Below are 11,975 nucleotides of genomic sequence, written 5' to 3' on the forward strand. Positions count from 1 at the left end.
TCTAATTAGACTGAGTTACAAACCCAGGCAGCTTCCCATCATGCTAAAATAGAGATTTTATTAATTAATTAAAACTCATTTATTTCAGCTCTTTCATTCAGAACATATTTATTGCATGCCTATTATAAACTAGGAGCTTTGCAGGTGATAGGAATGCAATGTAAACAAGGCAGATGCTAACCTGGTCCTCAATGACATACGAAGATAGACATTAAACAACTAAGTATACGAGCAATCACCTTATTAAAATTGAGATAAATCCTGAAATAAAAAGCATATCATGCAATAAGTATGTGTATGAGATACTAATCTAACATACAAGATTAAATAAAAAATATCTGAAGAAGGATGTTTAATTAAAGCCTAAATAGGAACTGCCAAACAAAAAATAAAGAGAAAGCGCAAGTGGTAGAGACAAGAAAAAATTTGATGCATTTGGGGAGTGAAACCAGGCAAGTATGGTGATGTACTGTCTTAATTTATTAAGAGCAGTATCAGTCTGCCCCCTTGTGTCATTTTCTCCAACTTCTCCAAAATACAGAGCTAACTTCATTAAGATTCCTGGAATTTTTTTCAACTGAATATATAGAAGAGACAGTTGAGTTTAAAACAAGTTGAGTTTAGGGTAACTAAGACAACAATTAAAATAATATACTATGGAATCTAAGCTAGATAGAGAAGGAAGAAAGGAAAAGTTAGGGTGGCATAGAGGAAGGGGTTTATGATAAGTTTGAATATGCATGAAACCATTTTCTTACTATGTATTTTCATAAGACAGAGTATAAGATTCCCTAGGACTAAGTTTCTGCCTTCAAGGCACTCATAATATAGATGTGGACAGATAAATACATAAGCAAATAAGTGTGACAGTTTAGAATAGTGGCATGAGTAGAGCAGCACCTGCATGTGTCTCTTCTGAACTGTCGAAAGGGCACTACGGACAGCAAAGAAAATGTCAACACACACACGCATCTATGCACACATAGGATCTTATCTTATTATGCCAATTTTACTCTTTACTGCTTGTTGTTATCTGGTGTCCAGTCAGCTCTGACTCCTGGCATGAACGAGTTTGCATAGGGTTTTCAAGGTAAAAAAGACAAGGAACATAGAGATTGAGAAGAGAAAATGCAGCAGTGGTTTACCATTGCCTTTTGCTGCATAGTTTGTTTGTCCAACCCACATGTGCTTGGGTCCCTAGCAAATCACCAAGTGCCTACAAAATGTAAGCACCTTTGGGGCTTTACTTCTTACTCCCAAGTAATTTAATATGTCCATCTTGATTAAATGTATAGCTTCTTTCTAGTGGACATTTTAGAAAATAGATGTTTTTGTCCTGGGATAGTTTCTTAAGAGAAACATAGATGGCTCTCACCCAGCTCCACCCAACACACAATACATTCACGTCAAATTTTATTTTTTTGTAAAATAACAGGACACTGAGTAGGACAACAAAAAAGAAGAATATTACTTCTGAAATTACTAGCTTGGTTAGGGAAGTGCAAATGAAGTGAAAATAAACATAAATGAAGTGTGAATAAATGTAAATTAAGTACAAGGCTCTGAGTCTCATGGAAGATTGTTCTTTTCATTAAATCTTCCATTCCCGGCAGTGATCCTGAGGACAACAGTTATGTATGATTTTGAGGACAATAGAATTATTGAAGAGTTTCAAGGCATAAAGTGACACAATCATATAAATTGTAAAATGATCACTCTGACTTTTATAGAGTGAGTGGATTGGATGAAACAGGGCTGGAAATCCTTTAAAAAGATAACTTTGAAATACTCTCTGAGAGACGAATAATAGATAAGTGTCCACACCAGGTCGATGGCCATGACTAAGGTAAGAATGCAACGTATTTATCTACTGGAATGACTTATAAGCACCTCAAAGTTAAATATTCAACTCAAATATTGAGATAATTTTGTTGGAGATGATATAGGATAAATCAAGAAGAAGCCACAGGTTTCTGGCTTTGGAATTCATATTTGCGATGGTGCCACTTACTGTAAAGGAAAACAGAAAAGGGAGAGTACTTTTTACGGAGGAAATTAGTAAGTTTCCAGGTCAGTTCTGGAGAAATTAAGTTTGAGAAGTTTGTAAGCCATTCAAGTGAGTAGATACCTGGGAAGCAATCAGATAAAAGAATTCAGAATCAGACAGGCCTAAGTTTGGATCCTAAATCTACTAATTGTTTTTCTGTAATCTTTATAATTCTCAGTTTCCTCATCTGTGAAATTAATTAACTAATATTACTCTCATAATTATTTTTAATTAAATATTTAATACTTGTAAAATATGGACCAAGGGTAGTGAAAATTGCTTGGAGCACACAATTTAAAATAGTTAAAGAAGATGATCAACTCTGTAATGTGAGATGAGTAGCAGTGAAAAAATAAAGCAAGTAAAGGACACAGGAAAAGGGATTAATAATGTATAGCATCGAGAATAAAGTGTGAAGCAGTGTTTGATAGGTGTAGTAGAGAGAACTGAGAGCAACTTAAAGAGAGAAAGCAGGAGACTTTTTTAATTCAGAAACTGAGAAACACAGGAGTGAGTTGCATGTTAGGAAATACTAACCTTCAAATATCTCAAAATTAGCAATAAGAAAGATGTAAAACTTAGTCTTAGTACTCTTCTACACACATCATCACCTTCTTCATATAAATGGTGAGAAAACTAAACCAAGAAAACCCTTGGTGTTCTAGAAGTCTCAAAGAATTTCTTTCTCCCTTCTCACTCCTGCCTATACTTTGTACATGGGTAGGACTCTAAAATTTCAAATTAGTAGGAATTATAACCTTATTTTTATGTCTTCCTATGTTATATTAAATTTAACCTAATCAATTTTACCTCAATAGCCCCTTCAGTGGCCCTCCCCACTCCTTATTTCTTTTGCAAAGAGAAAAGGAGAATAAATTTGTCCTGGATCTGCTTGGTCTTCACTCCATAAACAACAGGATTTAGAGCAGGAGGAATAGCCACATAGAGGTTGGCAAATAAGATGAGCACATTTCGAGGGACACTGTGCCCAAAGCGATGAGCAAGGATGGAGAAGAAGGCAGGTGTGTAAAACATAAGGATAACACAGACATGAGAGCCGCAGGTGCTAAGGGCCTTTTGGCGGGCACCCTGGGATGAGAGTTGAAAGACAGCACGGAGGATGAAGGTGTAGGAAACAGCAATAAATATCACATCTGAGATGACAGTCATAAGAGGCACAGCAAATCCGTACCAAATGTTGATGGAGATGTCAGCAGAAGAAAGGCGAGCAACCCCTATATGCTCACAGTAGGTGTGTGGGATGATACGTGTCTCACAGAAGGGTAACCGTTTTAGCAGAAAAATGTCTGGTAGGATGATGGAGAAACTCCTTGCAACAATGCTCATCACAAGCTTGATGATCATCCGAGGAGTCAGGATGGTGGTGTATCTCAAAGGAAAGCAGATTGCCACGTAGCGATCAAATGCCATGGCCAATAGAATGGCTGAGTCTACTACAAAGCTGAAGTGGAGAAAGAACATCTGGGTGAGACAGCCGGAGAAGGTTATTTTCTGGGAGCCCATCCAGAGGTTACTGAGCAATTTGGGCACTGTAGCAGTGGACAAGATGAGATCTGTCACAGCCAGCATAGAGAGGAAGAAAAACATGGGTTCATGGAGGCTGCGCTCAATTGCAATGAGGTAGAGGAGGATGCAGTTGCCCACAATAGCCACAACATAGATGACACAAAAGGGAATCCCTATCCAGATGTGGAACTTCTCCAGGCCAGGTATTCCAACAAGGATAAAGGAACTTGGGTTGTAACAGCTCAAATTATACATAGTCTCTTCTGTCTGGAATCTGCTGGGTTTTGAGTCCTGAGAACAAATCAGCTGTCAGAATGGGCTATGAAAGATAACAGTTCTACACCGGTGCTGTACATGGTTGAGGACTGCAACTGTCATATTCGGGGTTCCTACGTGAAAAGCACCTCCTGTCTCCTGGATGAGCTAGCACCTACGGAATTGACTTGCCATTGCCCTTTTTATTTCCCATTGGCCCTTCATTTCTTTATATATTATACATTTCTTAATAAACCATAGGAAATTTTTTTTTTTTGGTTAAGCAATTTCATATGATTAAACCTAAATAACTGTGTCCCTGTCTTAATGCAGATTATGTAAAATAGGCCCCCGTCCAAATGGGAAAAAAAAAAGTGTGTGAAGAGAAGAAAGGAGGTGTGTGTGAGGGAAGGAGGGAGAGAGGGAGAGAGAGAGAGAGAAAGAGTGAGAGAGAGAGCAAGAGTGAAAGAGAGAAAGAGAGAGAGAGAATAAAAATAGTAAATGAGGGAGTAACTGACCTTTATAGAGCAAATGTTATGTTTCAGAAAATGGATTTTATAAAACAAGCTGAAGAATTTCAATGAAGCAGTAGAAAAAAAATAATGAAAAAGAAAGGGAACAAAAAGATATTCCAGTGCTGTGGGAGGTATGGGAGGTTTTGTAACACAGGTATTAAAATGCAGTTCAGATTAGGATGGATGCTTACTGGGATGTGAATATATGTGAACACATTTACCAGAAAATGCACAGGAACAAGAAAGAAGCATTCCTCTGACTCAGGCAGAGAGCAGTGATTTCAGAGGATGATTTACGTCTTCAAGGGTAATACCCTAAACTTTGTAGGATCTCTGTTTCCCACCATTAGTAAAGGAGACAGCTCTAACCATCAGTCAGACTGGCAATGCTTCCATAATAGATAACAGCCAAAGTTATTTGGCTTAGGCAAAGTTAAGCAGAGTTGATTCTCACCTCTTAGAGATGAAATAAAGAACAACTAAGTTTCACCACAATGTTTTCATTTGTGGTCTGCAGTACTTGGAACTGGTCTTTGGGAATTTCTAGCTTTGCACTAAATAGAGTCTGCCTTTGGAGGTACCTTTTTGTATTGAAAATATCCTTTAAGATTTAATTCCATTGTGTGATCTATTTTATAAAGTATTTTTTTTTTGTTAAATTATATTTTATTTTAGCTATATTTGAAAGGAAATCAGCAACAGTGATAGCAGGGAGTGCAGCAATTGGCGAGGCCCAGCATAACTTGAGCCATCCTCAGAACAGTTTTGGAGAGGTTTAGTTCTTACCCTCGCCAATAAATTTACAAAGTCATCCCAACAGCTTTTGAGGAACAAAAGCAGATTTTGTTGGATAAGTCATAACAACTCTATATTATTGCATTTGGCAGGAATCTGTAGTTTTGTGCAAAAGGAGGGAAGAATGGATTAAGACGTAGGATTTTGTAACATCTTTGCCAGAACCCCAATCACAGCTTTAAATAGTGAGTCTCTCTCATTTAGGGGATGGTTTTGACATTGCCAGAGTCCTTAGTTAGACAAAGTGAACAAAACATCTATCCAGAAAGTGGAACTAGCTCTCACTGTGTAAAGGCAGTTCCCGCCCCCACGCCTAAACGAATGAATATTCTAAGTTACCTCTCCAGGTTTGATACGGACTAAAATCCCAGAGACACTGATCTTATTAGAATAACGATAACAACAGAGTTCATATCACCTCCTGTGGTATGAAAAGCAAGTAGACTGAGAAGCCCCAAAATCTCTGTATAATTTAGGCTAGATTGCAACTCGGTCTCTTGGAGCACAGACTCACTGCCACCTGACAAGAAGCACATTTCCTCAGGGTTATGGGGAGTAAACTTAAAGGGGAGAAAAATGAAACACTAATCATTAAAACTAAAAGAGAAGGAAGTGCTCAAGAGAAAACATCTAAACCAAGGTCTTCTGCTGCAGTCAAAACCTATTCAGACTTCAGTACTTCTATCCAAAATGCTTCTTTCCTGATGAATTCCCTGCTGTATAACTGGTTACTTTAGTTGGTCTCACTTGAAATCAATAGTTTTCTGCTAGCATCTGTCAAATTATGGAATCATTGCTATCAGAATAACTCCTTCCACCCAGAGACACACATTCAAGGGCACAATCCTAGTGCCCTTGGACACTAGGTAAATGCAAGGATACCTTATCGGATAAAATCACATAGACAGTGTAAGGTTTACTTCTTCCCTAATTGAGTGTAGTTTTCAACTCACCAAACTGTCTTCTTTCTCTTGCTCTATAGAATTAATAGGAAGTATCTATTTAAAAGGAAACAAGTAAAGTTTTAAGCTGGTAGAAGTTCTGTAAGAGGTGAAATGAAAACATTTATGCTTTTCCTGTATACCCAGGAGATAGAACTAGATCATATGGGACCCTCCATTTCCCATTCCCAGACAAGGAATGAAATCAACCATATTAACTCCTTTCCCTTGAGATGGGATGTAGCTTGGTGATTTTAGTAGGCTGTAGAGATTGGGTCCCAAGGAGAGTCTATTGACTATTCAGACACAGTCAGTTGATATAACTTCTCAGATGCCTAAGTATGTTCTTGTATTTGAGGTATTCTTTAATTAGTCTATTTGTATAAACTTGTACCAATACTGTAAAATATAATCAAAATTTTCTAGTCTTGATATTGGAAAGTAAGACCTCCAACTTTTTCTTTAAAATTTTTTAGCTATTCTTTGCACTTTGCATTTCCATATAAGGTTCATAAGCATTTTCTCCACACCCACACACACACACACACACACACAAACATACACACACATGCACAAACATACATACATATACATACACATATGGTTTTTATTTTTATATTGAATTTATATATTAATATGGAGATATTTGATGTGTTTATAATACTGTATATTTATGTTATAAACATGATCTAAGCCTTCTTTTAATTTCCTCAATAATTAGTTAAAACACTAACTTAAAAGATATATGGCTCCTCATGTTTATTGCAGCATTATTTACAATAGCCAAGATATGAAAACAACCTAAGTTTTCATTCATGAATGAATGGATAAAGAAAACATGTTATAAATATAAAACAAAATATTATTATTAAGCCATAAAAATAATAAAATCTTGTTATTTGTGACAGTATAGATAGACCTTAAGGACATGATACTTAGTGGAATAAGTCAGACAGAGAAATACAAATACCATATGATCATATTTATATGTGGAATTTAAAAACAAAACAAAACACCAAGCTCTTAGATACAAAGAACAGATGGACGGTTGTCAGAGGTGGGGGCGGGAGGTATGCAAAATGGGTGAAAGTGGTCAGAAGGTACAAACTTCCAGTTATAAAATAAATGTCATGAGGATGTAATGTACAGCATGGTGGCTATAGTTAATACTGCATTGCATATTTGAAAGTTGTTAAGAGAGTAGATCTTAACAGTTCTCATCACAAGAAAAAATTTTCTATGTATTTGATGGATGTTAATTAGACTTACTATACACATTTTGCAATGTATACAAATATTGGATCATTAAGGTATACACCTGAAACTAATATAATGTCATATGTCAATAATAACTCAACAAAAAGTAAAAATACTATTTTTTGTTGAATGCAGGATATGGGTTTTCTATAGCTATTATCATAAATTATCAGACTCCATGGCTTAAAACATCACAAATTTAATATCTTACAGTTTTGTAGTTCAGAAGTCTAGCATAGGTCTCACTGGGCTAAAATCATGATGTTAAGAAGGCTGCTTTTTGTTCTAGAAATTCTAGAAAAGAATCTCTTTCTTTGTATTTTCCAGCGTCTAGAAGCCCCTTCCTCCATCTTCAAAGCCAGCAATGTTACTTCTGCCTTTCTTCCATGCTCACATTTCCGTCTGACTGTGCTCTTCTGCCTTCTTCTACCACTTTTAAGAATCCCTGTGATTACATTTGGGCCACCTTGGTATTCCAGGACAATCTCCCTGTTTTCAAGTCTACTGAGTCTATGATAGTCATCTGAAACATAATTTCCTTCGCCATGTAATCTCACATAATCATGGGGGTTTAGGATGAGGACAGCATTTGGGTGGCCATTATTCTGCTTACCACACCAAGTTTCATAATTTTTAAATTATGTGTGTGAAACTCACTATTTTTGATTCATTTTAATCTCTAGATATGTTAGTCACAATAGATACATTTAAATGTCTCATTTTGTTTTGCTAATGTCATCTTGCTTCTTAGTTAATATTTTACACATTGAGTCTATATTGATATATACAGATACATTTCCATATATCCTGGTGGTTTGCAGTGTCACTCTGAATGGGAACCCCTCTGACTTCTCTCTTTAAATTTCTTTCTGTGTTCTTCCCTTCAGTTACCTCATCTTATTCTCCTAGGCTCTCTGTCCTGAACCAAAGCTTAGTGTGGTGGCTTCGGATCCTGACCCAGTGATGATTTCATGGATATTACAGATCCAGTTACTGAGACAGAAGGAAGATGGGTTAAGCTCCTGATTGCAGAATGTATCTATATCCTTTCACATCTCTGGACAAAAGTCCCTTTCCATAAACTTTAATTCTGGAAGGTGGTTTGACAGCAGCCTTTGGGGGTGTGTGTACGTACGTGTGTGTGTTTAGTTTATGTTTTTGATCCAGAATTGTGTCCACCACTTTTGGCTGTAAATAGTGACCTTAGTTTTAATCCTCTATGTGAAAGAACTTGTTAAAATCCTGTAGGAGCTAATTTTTTTCTAGGCTGCCACTTTCTTTTTCCAAATCTGTAACTTATAATATCAATGGATTTATGAACTCCTTGAACCATAATCCATCTTTTATTTATTTTTTCTAGTTCACAAAGATGTAATTAGTGTTTCAGGAACCACAATGCCACAATTGTTGTTTTCTTAGAGCTTGAAAACAAATGTTTTGTCCCATTTTTCTATTAAAGTGAGAGAAAGTTTCATTCTTATTATTTACTTTTCATAGACTAAAGACAAAGTACCTGTGTTCATTTCTAAAATGACCACTGTTAAACCTCTCAGCTCCCTTTCCTCACAAGGGAATATCTTTAGGTGCTGGAAATGTCGTAGAGGAATATTTATAGTGTTCAGAAGAGTCTTCTCCTGCCTTCTAAGACATCCCAGTAGCCATTTTCAGGTCTGCTTTGAAGTAAACATTTGGATAATTTCCATTTGGGTCATAAACAAACCCTGAGCTCTTTTTTTCATTGAGATTACTTGTTTAACTCTACACCCTAGGATCCAGGCAATCTTCCCAGACACATCTGCTTCCCAGTAGTATTTCCCCAAAGAGAAATTTTGGCAGCCCAAGACATCAAGAGCAAAAAAGTTACATGGATATACATTCCTAATAATAAAAGTATGCACAACTGTCACTTGCCTCTAATCCGCAGAATGATCACATTCAAAATAGCATTGACTTGGATACAGCGTCACATCCACTGCAGAAAAAACTACACACTCAGGTGAATTATAGAGGGCCTGTGTGTCTTGTGACATTGTGAGGAGGAATACTGAGGATTGACTGGGAGGAACTGGGGTTGATGGGTCAGAGATGAGGGCCAGACACTTAAGAACTGTCGTGTGTGTGCATGTTTGGGGGGGACACATGAAACTAAGAACATGGGACCTAATAGTAACCACACTTCTGAAAAGGGATCAGAACATGATGATTTGAAAACCCTGTAACTTCTTACCCCAGTAGCTCTGAACTTCTGTCAGCTCTGAAATAACAAAAATTTCTATGATGTTGTTAGAGGCAAAGGAGGAAACACTATCTATTTATACCTACCAACCATCTATTTATCATTTCATCCATCCATCTACACACACATCTCATTGATTTTCTGTGGAAAACTCTTACAGAATCTAGGAATGGATCTGTACGGTCTTACAGAAAAGCAACATTGAGAACAATTGATACATTCCCACCCTAGAGAGTCAAATGAGTTACCTGAGCTGAGAAGGTACATAGCAGAGGGAAATACAGGTAGGCTATGAGTGCTAAGATGAAGATTAGACCAGGTTTTGACAGCATGAAGAGATTAGCAGTCAGGATGAAGATGGCACAATATCATTAAGCAAAATGAAAGCTCATTGAGATCCCATACTGATGAATGCAGGTAATATATTATTTCAATAATGATCTCAGGTCCTCAAATGAAAAGTCTTCTGATCACTATTAAAGGATGGCCCTAAATACCCACACATTGTCCTTGGATGGTCTTACAGGTTAAAGGTTCCTTATGTTCAGGGATTCTCCTGAACCCACCCAAACTTCCTACTGTGAATACAAATCTGCTTCATTGATGGTCAAGCAATCCCAGGGTCCCAGAAACACAAGATGGTGTGATTGCTACTCAAAGGTTCAGGTGATGAGGAGGAGAAAGGCCTAGAATTGATTTGCATAGAGCAAATCTATACTTGGTGACCACCGGACTTTTTTGAGTCCAGGAAACCGTCTCCGGCACTTTGTAAGTAAGAGAATATGTAACTAGGAGCAACAGAAAATTTCATTTTCTTTTCAACAGAAGGTTTTATTTATGGAGGCAGGAGCCTCTGTTAAAAGGCAGATGGCCCTTGGTGTATAGATTCTTCTATTGTGTATAAAAATTCAGGTCTTTCCTTGTAACGAGGTACTTCATACTGAACTGGAGGATTGAGTATTCCAGCAAACGAAGACATGACTGTCCCTGGAAAGTCAGTTTTTCAATAATTCAAGAGTGTACATTACTAGTAACTCAGAGCCTCAGTCAATCTAGCAATGGGGTCGGGGAGGGGGAACCGGAAGGCAGAGGTCAAAGGGAAAATTTATATTTCCCTCATTTCCACGGATGAGTGCTAAGATATAAATGTGCACATGCACACAAAGAGAGACATTGGGAAAATCCACCTTGGATTCCTTGTCTCATCAAAATTCATCCAAGATGGGGCAGTTGGGAACTTGACAAAACAGCACAAACAGCACACTTCTTTTTTTTTTTTTTTTCTAGCTCTGAACTTGATTGGAGAAGAGGTAAGAATAAAAATGCAAAAAGACATGGGGTTCCCACCAAGCCCTGAATGAGCATGCATTGCAGAAATAATGCCCCCCCCCCATCTCATGAGAAAAAGAGACTTTTCTCTTTGTTCCTGAGAACTCTCGCTTCACTGCAAAAGGCTGACCTGGGCAACAAACGCTTACCTACACCAGCTCTGAACTTGATTGGAGAAGAGGTAAGAATAAAAATGCAAAAAGACATGGGGTTCCCACCAAGCCCTGAATGAGCATGCATTGCAGAAATAATGCCCCCCCCCCATCTCATGAGAAAAAGAGACTTTTCTCTTTGTTCCTGAGAACTCTCGCTTCACTGCAAAAGGCTGACCTGGGCAACAAACGCTTACCTACACCATTGTTAAGAAATCCCACACTTGTGCTTTTGACTCTTACTATATACTTGTGAAAAATAACTTTTAAATGCTGGGAAAACAAAGCTAATATTTAAATTCCATTTCAATAAAATAGAATTACTGCAGTAAAATAATAAAAAAAATAAGAATAGACAGCTGTACAGAAACATTTATTTTCCTATTAGCTAAAATTTTGAAAAACTATAATTCTTCCAAGTTATTTCTTAAAGCAAGAGTAATAATGCTGAAAGTAAACTAATATGTATTCTTAAAATCATTTATTGTAGTCACAGTGAGAGGAAGCCAAAAAATGAATAGATAACATACTGGATTATTGCTTATGGTCAAGAAATGACAGAAATTATTAAAAACATTCTGTTGTTTAATTTTCATACTACTACATCTGGCAAATTTCTTTTTTCTTTTTTACACATGAGAAACTGAATCCTGTAGAATTGAGTTTACTTGATTAAGGCCAATATGTAGCAACACCAGAATTACAATAAAATTCTGTCTCACGCACACACTCATCTATCACTGGCAGAGCTGCAGTAGCCTTGACTAGCAGCACGTGGTATCTGAGATTTGATAAACGACACTTCAGTAAAATGACCCTAGTGCTCCCGAGAACACAAAAACCTCTTTCGCGAGACACTGTGAGAGCTTCTATTTTTGGTAACTAGTAGAGCAAATATTTATTATTAATTTTTGAAACTTA

General features: G+C 37.1%; 1 protein-coding gene across 1 annotated transcript; it reads right to left on the minus strand.

Moving 5' to 3' along the window:
• Positions 1-2,890: 2,890 nt before the first annotated feature.
• LOC102887763 (olfactory receptor 52H1-like) lies at positions 2,891-3,829 on the minus strand. The gene has a single exon (XM_006915730.1). It carries the CDS (start codon positions 3,827-3,829, stop codon positions 2,891-2,893), a length of 939 nt encoding a protein of 312 aa, XP_006915792.1.
• Positions 3,830-11,975: the final 8,146 nt, after the last annotated feature.

The sequence above is a fragment of the Pteropus alecto genome, unplaced genomic scaffold (assembly GCF_000325575.1).
Source record: "Pteropus alecto unplaced genomic scaffold, ASM32557v1 scaffold395, whole genome shotgun sequence".
NCBI lineage: Eukaryota > Metazoa > Chordata > Mammalia > Chiroptera > Pteropodidae > Pteropus > Pteropus alecto.

What these genes read in the sequence shown, in the direction of transcription:
- LOC102887763 (XM_006915730.1), bottom strand. Translation starts at nt 3,829, where the DNA reads ATGTATAATTTGAGCTGTTACAACCCAAGTTCCTTTATCCTTGTTGGA.